General features: G+C 56.1%; 3 protein-coding genes across 7 annotated transcripts in view; all 3 read right to left on the bottom strand.

Annotated features, from left to right (window-relative positions):
- LOC130601541 (protocadherin gamma-C5-like) overlaps positions 1-15,078 on the bottom strand; it is a 176,012-nt gene that overhangs the window by 78,663 nt on the left and 82,271 nt on the right. The window contains exon 1 of one of the 5 annotated variants that reach the window (XM_057413687.1): positions 12,464-14,908. The exons of 3 other annotated variants lie outside the window; for them this stretch is intronic. In XM_057413687.1, coding sequence (XP_057269670.1) covers positions 12,464-14,908 — 2,445 coding nt within the window. Of the gene's footprint in view, positions 1-12,463; positions 14,909-15,078 lie in introns of those variants that run through there. One more of the 5 variants, XM_057413697.1, reaches the window with a different exon arrangement.
- LOC130601564 (protocadherin gamma-A2-like) lies at positions 1,835-4,339 on the bottom strand. The gene has a single exon (XM_057413723.1). The coding sequence runs from the start codon at positions 4,337-4,339 to the stop codon at positions 1,835-1,837; it is 2,505 nt and encodes an 834-aa protein (XP_057269706.1).
- Positions 4,721-8,706, bottom strand: LOC130601563 (protocadherin gamma-B5-like). Its single transcript, XM_057413722.1, has 2 exons — positions 6,283-8,706; positions 4,721-4,792 (listed from the first exon to the last, which is right to left on the bottom strand). Exons 1-2 carry the CDS (start codon positions 8,704-8,706, stop codon positions 4,721-4,723), a joined length of 2,496 nt encoding a protein of 831 aa, XP_057269705.1.

The raw sequence follows: 15,078 nt of genomic DNA, 5'->3' as shown, positions 1-15,078 counted from the left end.
TGTAGTATTTGTTGCAAACCAAGCACACTCAAATGCTAAAACTGACCAAAACGGGGAAGAAACACGACCTTCGAAGAAACAATGGCCTGAAAGTAGTGTTAACTACAGCTGTGTAGGAACTCTGCAGTGTAATGTCGAGCTCTGCGACTGCACTGTAATGTTACAAGTAGACACAACTTGGATAATGTTACAAGGAGACACAACTTGGATAAAGGTTTCCCACAAGATTTATAAGGCATTCTACACCTGCATCATCCTTCTACATGCTGATTTATGGTGTAGATGCTCTACCATTGCCTTTCAGGACAGGGAAAAAAAAGACCACAAAAATTATGGCACAGGCCTTGTCACCAGGTAGGAAATCCAGCCATTGCCCAAGGAAAGCTGTGTTGACCCACATATTTTCTTGATTTCAAGCCAGCCTCTCACCCTCCTTGCTCTGCATTTATAGCCTTTATTTGCACCATTGACATTATGTGCACCTGTCAGCCAGACTTGAAAACGTATGACACAGAAATTGGGTATATCAGTCTTGGCAGCTGAAAACTTTTATAGATGGAAACGCCTCAGATCAACAGATGTAAGAGATGTTTTAAGGGTTAGAAGGGACAATGAGGCCTAGCTTTATACCTGGACAACAAACAAGGCAAGAATGGGGAACCAATGTTAAACTATGATGCAAAAGTGAAGGAATCATAGCTTAACATTTCAGTATGTCATTGGTAGCAGCTACGTAAAAGGGAGATCTGTTTGGCAAAAAGACAACAGGACCTCACAACGCAGACCATAGCCACATTCCCTTCAGACAATTACTCTGGACAATAAAAAAAGAGGTAAAATGAAACACAAGGCAATATAAAAAAACCCACACCTTCAGAATAATGTTCTGAAAGCCAGTGATAAGCCCTGGGAACCACGCCAATCTCCACCACTACACCATACACACAGCATTGAGACTCTCCACAAACCTTTCTCAGCTTGCATTGTTACTGATTTTCATCAACTGCAGAGTCCACAGAAGCTACACAGAGAATGTCTCATCATGGATATTTTTCTCATTTGTGAGAATTAAGCACATTTCTTCAAATGAAATTTTAAAAAAAGTCTACGAAAGATTACTGCGATGAACATGAAAAGCATATGCCAGACAGGAATGCAGCAGTAACAGATCTCACACAGCTTTACAGCTCTAAACATGAAAGGGACATATGGTACCTACAGAAAGATATACCAGAAGTAATTTCCACATACTATAAAAGCAGTGGCCCATGTTCAGGCGAGTACAATGACCAAGAAAAAATTCGAAAAACAAAATGATATATTCTTGATAATGGTTTCTAGAGCAATTCAGGGAATGAATAATCAGCTGACTTCTCCCAAAGCAACCCCTGATGCATTTCTGTCACAACCTGCAAATACACATGAAGAACCTCCCAGGGCTCCCCATACAACCTGAATAACCTTTTAGCAAAAATTCCATGAGATGAAACAATGGAAGATACTATGGTTGGGCACAGTTCCCACATCTTTACATCTCTAACAAGTTGAAGACACGTAGTCTGATGCCACCTCAGAAAAGGTTTAAAAACCAGGCGCTAACCTACAGAGTGGGTCACAACAGCGTAGAACACAAAGATGTGGCAAAGCAAGAAAGTCCCAGAACAAACGTAAGTCCTGCTGGCGGCAACAACGCCTCTCCTGCCTCCAGCGAGAAACCTGAGCAAACACCCCAAGGTGCCCTCCCGAGGAAAGAGGCAGCAGCACCCCACCACGGGGCGGCAACCAACTTAGCCTTTCTCGATCATACAGCTCCCCCCGAGGAACACGGAACCCGTCAGAGGGCAGAGGCAACATGGGGAAGAGGCACGGAGAAAGGCTCCTGTGAGAAACTCACCGTGGGAGCGGCGAGGTCAGAGCAGCGGGAGTCCGCAACGTCCTGCCCGAGGAGCGGCGCGGGCTCGTCGGGAGGCGGACGGGCCGGGAGGGTGTCGCAGCAGCTGCCTGAGGACAAGCGGAGATGGCTCTTGCGAGAGTCAGCGGTGAGAGACACCTCGTGCGAGTAGGAGTGCAGGAAGGCGCGGACGCCGTCGATGCCCACAAACTGCGAGGCCGGGACGCCGCGCAAGGAGGCGCTGCCCGACGCCGCCAGCAGCTGCGAGCGGCGCCAGTGCCGCAGGCGGAACGCCAGCAGCAGCAGCAGGAAGGCGAGGAAGAGGCAGGACACGGCCGCCACGGCCAGCACCAGCCAGCGCGTGAGGCTGGCGGCCGGCTCGCCCGGCACCGCCGCCGCCGCGCTGCCCAGCTCCGAGAGCAGCTCGGCCACGCTCTCGGCCAGCACCACCGTGAGCGTGGCCGTGGCCGACAGCGCCGGCCGCCCGTGGTCCTTCACCACCACCACCAGGCTCTGGCGCGCCGCGTCGCGGGCCAGCGGGAAGCGCGCCGTGCGCACCTCGCCGCTGTGCAGCCCCACGCGGAACAGCCCCGGCTCCGTCGCCTTGGCCAGCTCGTACGACAGCCACGCGTTCTGCCCCGCGTCCGCGTCCACCGCCACTACCTTGGCCACCAGCGCCCCGGGCTCCGCCGACCGCGGCGCCAGCTCCACACCCGCCCAGCCCGACACCGCCGCCGAAGGCGCCGCCGCCGGCGGGTACAGCACCTGCGGCGCGTTGTCGTTCTCGTCCACGATCTCCAGCACCACCGACGCGTTGCTGCTCAGCGCCGGCAAGCCGCCGTCCTCCGCCCACACCCACAGCCGCACCTCGCGCACCTCCTCGTAGTCGAACGAGCGCAGCGCGTACAGCGCGCCCGTCTCCGCCTGCACCGACACGTAGGACGAGAGCGGCGCGCCCCTCACCCGCCCCTCCGACAGCCGGTACCGCACGCGCGCGTTCTGCCCCCAGTCCGCGTCCGACGCCCGCACCGTCAGCACCAGCGCTCCCGCCGCGTTGTTCTCTGCCAGCCGGGCGCTGTAGCGCGGCTCCGCGAACACGGGGGCGTTGTCGTTCACGTCCAGCACCCGCAGCGCCAACACCGCGCTGCTCTGCATTGCCGGCGACCCACCGTCCACCGCCCGCACGGTCACGTTGTACTGCGACACCTTCTCGCGGTCCAGCCCCTCCGCCGTCACTATGCGGTAATAATCCTCAAAGGGCTTCTCCAGGCGGAACGGGAGGCCATCGGTGATGCTGCAGCGTACCTGTCCGTTCGCTCCCGAGTCCCGGTCCTGCACATGCAGCAGGGCCACTACCGTCCCCGGCATCGCGTCCTCAGAGATATCCCTTAAAGCTGACGACAGCGATAGTTCGGGCGCGTTATCGTTGACGTCTGTCACAGTGATTGCTACTTTCGTCGTGTCAGAAAGGCCCCCGCCGTCCCTTGCCTGTACTTGCATTTCGTAGAAGTCGCCTTCCTCGAAATCCAAATTTCGCGCTAATGTGAGCGCTCCCGTTTCAGCGTCAAGCTCAAAAATACGCGAGGCTTTCTCTTTGATTTTCTTCAATGAGTATTTCACGTGCCCGTTCAGACCCTCATCGGCGTCGGAGGCCGTGAGGGTGACGAGGAGGGAACCCACGGGCACGTCCTCGGCCGCACGCACCGTGTACTCCGCCTGGCTGAACACGGGCGCGTTGTCGTTGGAGTCAAGCACTGTCACGCAGATCCGCGCCGTGCCCGTTCGCGCAGGCTCTCCGCCGTCGCTCGCCCTCAGCACCAGCTCGTAAAACGCCGTCTCTTCCCGGTCCAGCGCCTTCTCCAGCACCAGCTCGGGACGCTGATCCCCTCCGGGGCCCGCCTGCACGGCCAGCGAGAAGTGCTCATCGCCGCTCAGCTCGTAGCGCTGCAGGGAATTCGGGCCCGTGTCCGGGTCTTGAGCCTCAGGCAAGGGAAATCGTGACCCCGGGGGTGTCGATTCGCTTATCCTCTCTTCCAGATCCATGTCATTGAAGCTGGGTGCGTTGTCATTTACATCCGTGATCTCCACTTCGATTTTGTAGACCTGCATTTTTCCCTCCACGATCACCTCACATCGTAGCACGCATTGTCGCTCACTCTCACACAGCTGCTCTCTGTCTATCCTCTCCGCCGTCATCAGTTGTCCCGTCTTCCTGTGCAGCGCGAAATACTGCGTTCTACCTCTGTCCAAGAGGCGGACGCCGCGCTCGCTGATCGCGGGCATCTCAAGCCCTAGGTCCTTGGTGACGTCGCCCACGAACGAGCCCTTGGGCAGCTCCTCGGGAACCGAGTAGCGCAGCTGCCCCCAAGCCCCGTTCCACGCCGCCATCAGGACGGTCCACAGCAGCACTCCCTCCCGCCGGCTCCAGCACCTTCCCCCCGTGCTCATCTCCGCGCGGCACCGCCAGTACCGTACCACTGCAGACAGCTCACCAGCGCCAACCGCTTTTCTGGCTCCTTCTCCTCCTCCGGCTTGTGCTCCGTCTCCCCTCCAGAATCGCCTCTGCCAGGGGCTTCCGCCAACCCCTCCGCCTCGCTGTAGGGGATGCTAGCAAACCCTCTGCCGCTGAGACAGCCAGCGAGCAAGGCCGGCCGCAGCGGGCGGGGCTGCCTGCATCGCTCCTGCCTTCTCTCGCTCCTTCTCAGTCAACAGCGGCGCCCGCAGCCTCCTTACGGAACTGCACGCATCGAGGTATGCCCCCCCCCGGCCCTGCGCAGGACCAGCTCTCGGTGGCGGAACAGGCGACAAGGAGCAGCCATCGGATCCTAGCTACTCGATTTTCGCTGCGAACCCAACCAGGAGGAAACCAAATTCCTCCTGTGCTCCTGGACTTTCTACCGCCTGGAACATGGCGGTCATGATGGTATATTGAAAGTAAAATGGTACTTAAACGTGTAGCATATACTTAGTCTCATCCTATAAGTCCAAATGCATCAAATTTTAAGCTGTCGTTCTCGAGTTACTAATACAAAACAATAGAAAACAGGCTCTGAGATCCAAAACGCAATAATCAGACACACAAGCTTCTCACTTGCTCGAGACCCAGCAGTTCATTAGCACATGCGCCTGGGGATTTCCTTTAAATACTTGTCCCTACGGAAAATATTAAGGTCTTGAGCATCAATTTCCTCTTTAGGAACGCACAGAAAAATAGCGTATTTATAGTTTCACATATTCACGTTTATCAAGTAATTCGATAGCTTAAAAATGTAGTTTTCCCAGAAATCGCGGTGTAACGTATTTGTGTATTCAGCTAATCCTTGACTCCATGCTGATAGGACGACTCTTCATGCTGATAGGACACTTCGATACCATAGGAAATTACAGCTGCACACCCTAAACTACACTGATCATCTAAACCTACAAAGGCTTTATTCGACTGTTTAATTGCTGCCATTTTGTGTTCTGGGGGTAGCTGCATTCTCGGGATGGGTAGAGACCTCTCCAGGTGAAATACGCAAACGAAACAGGCGTAAAAAGTGACAGATTCCCAAGTCCTCGATTTAGTCAAACCCGTCATGCAACTATTTCTGCAGCGACCTTCCCTTAGACGGGAGGGCAGATGACGGGCGGGAAAATAATCTGCCACTTCTCCATTTTTAGATTTAGTCCAACACAACATAGTAACCAAGGGGATTATTTTCAGGTTAAACCAGTACCAACTCCGTCTCTTTGGGAAAAAGCAATCAGGAAGGAGAAATTTCCATTACCGAGCATCCACCCCATTTCCCTCATCACAAAATTACTCTGTTCAGGATTCGCCTTCACCATTGCTGACTCGTTATACCACAAGGTTTGTGCCAAAAATTTGAACCTGAATTTCCGACTTCTGATATGCCAGAAAGTGCTGCCACTAGCTGCATGCTCTGAATGGGAGTTAAACCTTTTCATGCCTTCATGTACACACAGAGACCAGCACTTCCAACGCCCTCGCTCGAGGAAGCCCAGGAGAAAAATCACGGAGCTTCAGAAGGACAAAAGAATCTTCTACAGCACATAAAGCGTTCCTAATAACCAGAACTAATATCACTTTTTACGGAATATATAGAAAAAAATTCCTAAACGCGTGATGAACCAACAAGGGTCATCACTTCCTGCTACGAACTGAAATTGCTTTCTAAACGTCCAGCATAATAAGCAGTGCGCATTATAACTTTGAGCTACGCCACACAAATCGGGGGCTTGTGTGCCGTTTGAGTGCCTACTGTTAGACCGTAAGATTATTTCACACGTTCCTGGAAACACAAGCACAAACTACAGGCCCAGCAGAGCCGCAAAGAGTAACAGCAAAGCCCCTGTTCAGAAAAGGACCGAAGAGAAGGTTTACAGACCTGTTGTCCGTTGGGCTCCGCGGGAGGTTCTCCGGTGATAGCACTGCTGCAGGGATCGCAGCCGAAAAGCTCCTTCCCGGACAGGCAAGGAGGAGGTGGCGGCGGCCAAGCAGCCTCGGCGACAGCACGTCCCGGCGCCACGCACAGGTTGTAGGAGTAGGGCAAGGTGCCCTCGCAGAAGTCGGCTGGGAAAGCGGCGCCTGCCCCGGAGAAGCGCTGAGCGCCCAGACAGCGCAGCACGGCGGGCGGCCCGGCACGGCGGCCCCTTGCCAGCACGGCCAGCGCCACGCTCAGCAGGAAGAGCGCGGACAGGAGAGCCAACGCCAGCACGAGGGAGAACTGCAGCTCCGCCGCCGAGTCGGCGCTCGCCGCCCGCTCGCTCAGCTCCGGCAGCGCCTCCTGCAAGCGCTCGGCCAGCACCACGTGCAGCGTGGCCGTGGCCGACAGCGCCGGCTGCCCGTGGTCCTTCACCACGGCCACGAGCCGCTGCTTCGCCGCGTCCCTGTCCGACACGGCCCGCGCCGTGCGTATCTCACCGCTGTGCAGCCCCACGCGGAACAGCGCCGGTTCCGGCGCCTGTACCAGCTCGTACGACAGCCAGGCGTTGCGCCCCGCATCCGCGTCCACCGCCACCACCTTGGCCACCAGGTACCCGGCCTCGGCCGACCGAGGCACCATCTCGAACGGGCTCGGGCCCGCGGCCAATCCCGCGTCTGCCCCTGCGCCCGCCGCCGCTGGCCACAGCACCCGCGGCGCGTTGTCGTTGCGGTCCAACACGAAGACGCGCACCGTCGCCGTCGAGCTCCGCGCCGGTTCCCCGCCATCCTGCGCCCGCACCACCACCGCGAACTCGCGGCACTGCTCGTAGTCGAAGGAGCGCTGCGCGTACATTGCGCCGCTCTGCGCCTCCACCGACACGTACGGCGCCGCGCCCGCGCTGCCGCCTTCCATCGAGTACCTCACGCGCCCGTTGCTGCCAGCGTCCGCGTCCCGCGCCCTCACGTGCAACACCAGCGCACCCGCCGCGTTGTTCTCCGCCACGTAGGCGCTGTAGGCGGCCTCCTCGAACACCGGCGCGTTGTCGTTCACGTCCGACACCTCCAGCACCAGCACCGTGCTGCTCGAGAGCGCCGGGCTGCCCCGGTCCCTCGCCACCACCGTCACCCGGTGCTCGGACTTCTGCTCCCGGTCCAGCGCGCTCGCCGTCACCACCTTGTACGACCCGCCCGACGACGCCACGAGCGACAGCGGCGCCTCGCCCGACAGCTCGCACCACACTTGACCGTTCTCGCCAGAGTCTGGATCCTGCACGTTTAGCAGAGCCACCACCGTTCCGGCCGGTGCGTCCTCGGGTACTTGGCTCGACACCGACAGCACCGTAATTTCGGGCGTGTTGTCGTTCACGTCCAGCACCTCCACCTCCACCTTGCAGTGCGCTACCAGACCGCCCCCGTCCCTCGCTTCCATTAGCAGCGTGTACCCACGCGTATCCTCAAAGTCCAGCGCCTCCTGCAGCGTGATCCTTCCGCTCTCCGCATCCACCATGAACTTCTGAAGAACCTTAGGCGGCATTTTATAGAACCCGTAGTTGACGCGGCCGTTGTTGCCGGCGTCGGCATCGGAGGCGGACACGTTCACCACTGTCGATCCCGGCGGCGCGTTCTCCCGCAAGCTCACTCGGTACCGCTCCTGCGCGAACACGGGGGCGTTGTCGTTGGCGTCCGTAACGTTGATACAGAGCTGGGCGGTGCTGCTCCGGGGCGGGTCCCCGCCGTCCAGCGCCGTCAGCACCAGCCGCAGGCTCTGATCTTTCTCCCGGTCAAGCGCCTGGCGCAGCACCAGCTCCGCGAACTTGCTGCCGTCCGGGCTCTCCTTCACCTCCACCGCGAAGTAGCCGTTGGTCTCCAGTTCATAACCCTGCAGCGAGTTACTGCCCACGTCTGCGTCTTCCGCCATGACCAAGGGAAACCGGGAGCCAGTGGAAGTGAACTCGTTGATCTCCAGGTGGAAACTGTCTTGTGGAAACCTCGGGGAGTTATCATTTACATCCTGGATGGCCACTTCGACGTGGAAAACGTTGAGCGGGTTATGCATTAGCACCTCGAAGCTGACAGAACAAGACTCTGACTCGCCGCACATCTCCTCCCGGTCCAGTCTCTCGCTCACGTACAGGTTCCCGTTCTCCCCGTTCACGGTAAAGTATTGCTTCGCGGCGCTCAGCCGCAGCTTGCGTGCCGGCAATTCTGCCGGGCTCAGCCCGAGGTCCCGCGCCAGCGGCCCCACCAGGGAGCCTCTGTCCAGCTCCTCGGGGATGGCATAGTGGAGCCGCTCCGACACCGCCCGGCAGCACCAGCACAGCAGCAAAGCGGGCAGCAGCACTCGCCCGTCTGCAGGTCCCCGGCTCTGCTTCTGCCTGCCCGCCATTGCCGGCAGCGCTTGCCGCGCTCTTCCCTCGATTCCAGATGCTCTCCGAAAGGAGCGCAGGGGCTGCTGGAGGGCAGGGAACTGGGCGCTGGCTCGGATGTCGCTGCTCCCAGCGGCGCCTCTCGCCTATGCTGCCCGTGCCGCTTCCGCTGCGGCCGGCTCCGGGTGAACGAGCAGTCTCTCTGCATGCATGACTCTGCAGCGGCTTCGGCTCTGCCGCCGCTCCATGTCGGCCAACAGCGGCACCCGGAGGCCCCGCGACGCCATCGCACCCTTTTGATGTCCGCGCTCCCGGGAACCAGAGGATCACGGACTGCGCCCGTAACTGTGGCTGCAACGGCAGCCACCCACCGAAAAAAAAGTATTTCTGCAGAAGGTTTTTAAAGTAGTATTACACTCTGTCAGGATGTATTTCTTTTCACTGAGTTGTTCGATTCTGATATAATTTACACTGGGATAAATAAGGCCTAAAGATAGTGGACCTGAATTCAGACCATATAACATTCCATTTGTCAAACCCGTATGTCTCCAGTTGCGCAGCTAGCATGTTATGGGGGGCACCCTGCATGTTTTTTTTTTTTACTGAAAACCTGGATGTTTTGGAATGCCACTCTGCACTAACATGACACATTGCTAAATGAAGCTATGCTGATACTTACAACTAAAAATGTACACCGAGGAAATCAAGACAAGAAAACCAAAACCATAAATCACATGAAAGCACTAGAAAAGTCACCAGGCCTTGGCAATAGTTTCAGATGTGCTGCATGCTATTCTAAAAATCTGGTTTAGAATCCATTCTACACAGCTGTAAAAAAATGAACGGTAAGGAAGAGGGAACTGCCATCCAGCATGGAAGACAAACTAATGACTGCACATAGAGAATAAAATCAAACTCGGAGAAAACTGAGCCATCACACTATTGCTGCCATTTCTACAGTTGCCCTCCAAAAGGCATGACACAAGGCTCATGGGATGAACATTTATTAGTGTGGAAAAATCTCACTTCACTCATCGACTGCATGCACATTTCCTTATCGAGTGCGACACCAAAAATTTCTGTTCATCAGTCACTTTGGTGAGAGTCCATTGTTTCAGGAAAAAATTCAGGAAGAAAATACCTCAAGTATCGAGCATCACATTTTCCTGACCCCATCATGTAGCGTTGCAAACCCATAAATCAGACAAGCAAGGCAAAGCAGCATTAGAAAATGTTGTCAGAGAAAATTACCTGGAAGTCTTCTTGCTCCTCACAGCTCCCTGGGAGCATCTGGAAGTCATTCCTATCTCAAGCTGCTTTGCGGGCCTAAAGTTTTCCTCTGCGCTACACAATAGCGTCTTCAGTTTAATAGTCACCAGCTCTCAGCAATTGTTTTCTACTCTGTGGCCTGATCTCTCAAAAATATTAAGCATTAAGAGTAATTGCACTTAGTATGCTCCTATTTTTCCAGCTCAGTATTCAACAGTAAATAGATTCTCTTCTAGTTCTGCTTATTTCTCCTCACACCTACAATTCTGTCTTAAATGGTTGTACCAAGTATTTGCTGCAAAACAACCCACACAGTCTCAAATGCAAAAGCGCTATCCAAAATGGGGAATTACCATGACTTTTGAAGAAACAATGGCCTGAAAAGTAGTGTAACTACAGCTGTGGGGGAACGCTAAACTGTAATGCTACAAGGAGACACAACTTGGATAAAGGTTTCCAACAAGATTTAGAAGGTGTTATACCCTTGCATCAGCTTTCTACATGCTGATTCATGGGGCAAATGATCTCTTACCATTCCCTTTAGAAAAGGGAAAACAATCGCCAAAAAAATGGCACAGGCCTTGGCACCAGGCAGGAAATCCAAACTGCCCAAGGAAATCTATGTTGACACATCTATTTCCAAGCCAGGCTCATCCTCCTTGCTGTGCATTTATAGCCATTAGTTGCACCAAAGCAAATGCCCAGCATTTTGGCCATGTCAGCCACAGGTGAAGGAGCATGTCAGTGATGTCTCGGGAGCAGATACATGTCTTCTTCTTGGCAGCTGAACACATTCAGGTTATGGATGGAAACTACTGCCCCAGTCCAACAAGTGTAAGAGATCAGGCCCAACTTTAAACCTGGACAACAAACAAGGCAAGAACGAACTTGCAGAATTAAAAGCTTCACAGCTTAACATTTCAGAGTATGTCATTGGTAGTACGTATGCAAATGGAGACCTAATTGGTAAAAAAAAACAAGAGTTCACATTCCCTCCAGTCTATTTCGAGAGTAAAAAAAAAAAAGGTAAAGCCATGAATCGCAAATGTGGGCCTCATCAAAACCAGGACAAACCTTTAGCGACATTCCAGATTACAACAAATCTTTGCACCTGCCCTGTCTGCGCATAGAATTTCTCATCACGCCTAAAGTTACACAACAGGAAAGCTACATTTGCAGACACCACAGAAAGCTGCACATGCAGCTTAGTGAGAGCATGAATTGCAACATGGACATATGCAAAGAGATTTCTCTGCCCATCACACTACTTGGAAGTAATATAAAATAATTGCATAAGCAATATGCAGCTCTGATAAAGAACTGGTCATGGTACTATCAGCTCAAAGATACCATCATTCTTCCTTTGCACACGGATAACCTGAAAGACTCTCAAAACTTATGGTCACTGACTGATCAAGGTACAGAAAAGCAAACACCCAAGCAAGGTGATACAAAAAAATATACCTTCAGAATCATTTTCTCTAAGCCAGTGATAAACCCTGGGAATCAACAAGTCTCCACCACTATGACCTCGCACAGTGGCAACTCTCCTCAAACCCTTCTCAGCTTGTATTGTAATTGATTCTCATCAATTGCAGACACCACCATTTTGCACGAATTGCAGCTGCACAGCGTCTCCTTACCATGGATAATATCTGACTTCTATCTCCATATGATAAGATCATTTCTTCAAATGATATAAAAAGCCCAGGTGTATGAAAGTCATTACGGGGTAAACATGAAAAGCATGTACTGGGCAGGACTGCTGCAGTAACAGATCTCCCATATGTAACTTTACAGGTCTAAACATGAAAGGGACATACAGCGCATGAAGAGAGAACTAATTCCTACATACTGTGAGAGGAATAGCCCATGTTTATATGAGCATAATGAGCAAGGAAAAACACATCAGAAAACTGATTATATAATGGATTCTAGAGCAATTCAGGGAATGAATAACCGGTTGGCTTCCCCCTAAAGGTCCTGCTAAGTCAAACTGGAAGAACAACCTGCAGCTGAACGTCCTATGATTTCCCCATACATGTGGAATAACCCTTCTAGCAAAAGTTCCAAGACGAAACTTCAAATGGAGGATATTATGGTTGGGCAGTTCCCACACCTTTACATCTCTCACAAGATGAAGACATATTGTATGCTGCCACTTCAGAAACGTCAAGATTTAAAAAAAACCAACAGATGCGGACCTAGAGAGAAGACTGGGACACAACAGCGTGGAACACAATGAAGACGTGGCAAAACAAGAAAGTCCCAGCCCCAACATAAGTCCTGCTGACAGCAACCTCGCTTCTCCTGCCTGCAGCGATAAACCTGAGCAAACACCCCAAGTTCAACCCCCGGCAGAAAGAGGCAGCAGCACCCACCGGGGGCAGAGAAAAACTTGGCCTCGTCCACACAGCTCCCCGGAAGAACACGGAACCCGTCGGAGATGGGGCAGAAACAACACCGGGAAGGAAGAGGCGGGGAAAAAGGATCGTGTGAGAAACTCACCGTGGGAGCTGCGAGGTCCACGCGGCGGGAGGCCGCAACGTCCTCCCCGAGCAGCGACGCGGGCTCGTCGGGAGGCGGACGGGCTGGGAGGGTGTCGCAGCAGCTGCCTGAGGACAAGCGGAGATGGCTCTTGCGAGAGTCAGCGGTGAGAGACACCTCGTGCGAGTAGGAGTGCAGGAAGGCGCGGACGCCGTCGATGCCCACAAACTGCGAGGCCGGGACACCGCGCAAGGCGGAGCTGCCCGACGTCGCCAGCAGCTGCGAGCGGCGCCAGTGCCGCAGGCGGAACGCCAGCAGCAGCAGCAGGAAGGCGAGGAAGAGGCAGGACACGGCCGCCACGGCCAGCACCAGCCAGCGCGTGAGGCTGGCGGCCGGCTCGCCCGGCACCGCCGCCGCCGCGCTGCCCAGCTCCGAGAGCAGCTCGGCCACGCTCTCGGCCAGCACCACCGTGAGCGTGGCCGTGGCCGACAGCGCCGGCCGCCCGTGGTCCTTCACCACCACCACCAGGCTCTGGCGCGCAGCGTCGCGGGCCAGCGGGAAGCGCGCCGTGCGCACCTCGCCGCTGTGCAGCCCCACGCGGAACAGCCCCGGCTCCGTCGCCTTGGCCAGCTCGTACGACAGCCACGCGTTCTGCCCCGCGTCCGCGTCCACCGCCACCACCTTGGCCACCAGCGCCCCGGGCTCCGCCGACCGCGGCGCCAGCTCCACGCCCGCCCAGCCCGACACCGCCGCCGAAGGCGCCGCCGCCGGCGGGTACAGCACCTGCGGCGCGTTGTCGTTCTCGTCCACGATCTCCAGCACCACCGACGCGTTGCTGCTCAGCGCCGGCAAGCCGCCGTCCTCCGCCCACACCCACAGCCGCACCTCGCGCACCTCCTCGTAGTCGAACGAGCGCAGCGCGTACAGCGCGCCCGTCTCCGCCTGCACCGACACGTAGGACGAGAGCGGCGCGCCCCTCACCCGCCCCTCCGACAGCCGGTACCGCACGCGCGCGTTCTGCCCCCAGTCCGCGTCCGACGCCCGCACCGTCAGCACCAGCGCTCCCGCCGCGTTGTTCTCGGCCAGTCGGGCGCTGTAGCGCGGCTCCGCGAACACGGGCGCGTTGTCGTTCACGTCCAGCACCCGCAGTGCCAGCACCGCGCTGTTTTCCAGGGCCGGTGACCCACCGTCCACCGCCCGCACGGTCAGGTTGTACTCCGACACCTTCTCGCGGTCCAGCTCCCCCGCCGTCACCATGCGGTAGTAGTCCTTAAAGGTCTTCTCCAGCCGAAACGGGAGATTTTCGACGATGCTGCATCGCACCTGGCCGTTCGCTCCCGAGTCCCGGTCGTGCACGTGCAGCAGGGCAACTACCGTTCCCAGTGGCGCGTCCTCAGAGATCTCGCTCAGGGACGACGACATCGTCAATTCTGGTGCGTTGTCGTTGACGTCTATCAGCGTTATCCCGACATTAGCCGTGTCAGAAAGTCCCCCTCCGTCGTGCGCCTGTATCTCCAGTTCGTGTGAAGAGATTTCTTCAAAGTCCAAACTGTCCTTCAGGGATATTTCTCCCGTCTGAGAGTCCAGCTGGAAAAGTTCCGATGCCCGGTCTGAAATCTTATGGAAAACGTATTTCACGTTTCCGTTCAATCCCTCGTCGGCGTCGATGGCCATGAGAGTGACAAGGACGGAATCCACGGGAACGTCCTCGGCCACACGCACCGTGTACTCCTCCTGGCTGAACACGGGTGCGTTGTCGTTAGCGTCCAGCACCGTTACGCGGATCCGCGCCGTGCCGGTACGCGCAGGCTCTCCGCCGTCGCTCGCCCTCACCATCAGCTCGTAAAACGCCACCTCCTCCCGGTCCAGCGCCTTTTCCAACACCAGCTCGGGACGCTGATCCCCTCCGGGGCCCGCTTGCACGGCCAGCGAGAAGTGTTCGTCGCCGCTCAGCTCGTAGCGCTGCAGGGAATTCAGCCCCGAGTCGTGATCGTGAGCCGCGGCCAGGGGAAACCGCGCCCCCGGGGCTGTCGATTCGCTCATTCTCAGCTCCATCTCTGCATCTCGGAAGCTGGGAGTGTTGTCGTTAATGTCCGTGATCTCCACTTCGATGCCGTAAACCTGCATTTCTCCCTCCACTATCACCTCATAGCGCAGCACACATTTGTCCACCAGTCGGCACAGCTGCTCCCTGTCTATCCTCTCCTTTGTCAACAAATAGCCCGTTTTACCCTGCAAGGCGAAATACTGTGTCCTACCTCTGTCCAAGAGACGGACGCCGCGATCGCGGAGCGCCGGCAGCTCCAGCCCCAGGTCCTTGACCACGTCGCCCACGAACGAGCCCTTGGGCAGCTCCTCGGGAACCGAGTAGCGCAGCTGCCCCACCGCCACGTCCCACGCTGCCAATAGAACACCCCACAGCAAGGTTCGCTCCCGCCTTTCCCAGCGCCTCCCCGCAGCACCCATCTCCACCGCTGCACTCTGCTGCACCTTAGAGAGCTTCCCGTCTCCGATAGCTGTTGCGGCTCCTTTGCTCCCTGGCTGCTGCACTGTCTCCGGGTCCGGATCGCCTCTGCCGACCGTTACCACCTACCCCTTCCACCTCTCTGCATCTACGACTCCGCACAGAGGGGACG

The sequence above is a fragment of the Pezoporus wallicus genome, unplaced genomic scaffold (assembly GCF_028554395.1).
Source record: "Pezoporus wallicus isolate ANWC-B61680 ecotype Strahan unplaced genomic scaffold, APGP_CSIRO_Pwel_v1 contig_11153, whole genome shotgun sequence".
NCBI classification, from domain to species: Eukaryota; Metazoa; Chordata; class Aves; order Psittaciformes; family Psittacidae; genus Pezoporus; species Pezoporus wallicus.
The sequence above is the reverse complement of the archived record's forward strand: the minus strand, read 5'-3'. Positions and strand labels throughout refer to the sequence as shown.

What these genes read in the sequence shown, in the direction of transcription:
- LOC130601564 (XM_057413723.1), bottom strand. Translation starts at nt 4,339, where the DNA reads ATGAGCACGGGGGGAAGGTGCTGGAGCCGGCGGGAGGGAGTGCTGCTG.
- LOC130601563 (XM_057413722.1), bottom strand. Translation starts at nt 8,706, where the DNA reads ATGGCGGGCAGGCAGAAGCAGAGCCGGGGACCTGCAGACGGGCGAGTG. An exon ending in CGGAGCCCAACGGACAACAG is followed by an intron (nt 4,793 to 6,282) that starts GTCTGTAAACCT and finishes GCCATGTTCCAG; the next exon opens with GCGGTAGAAAGTCCAGGAGC.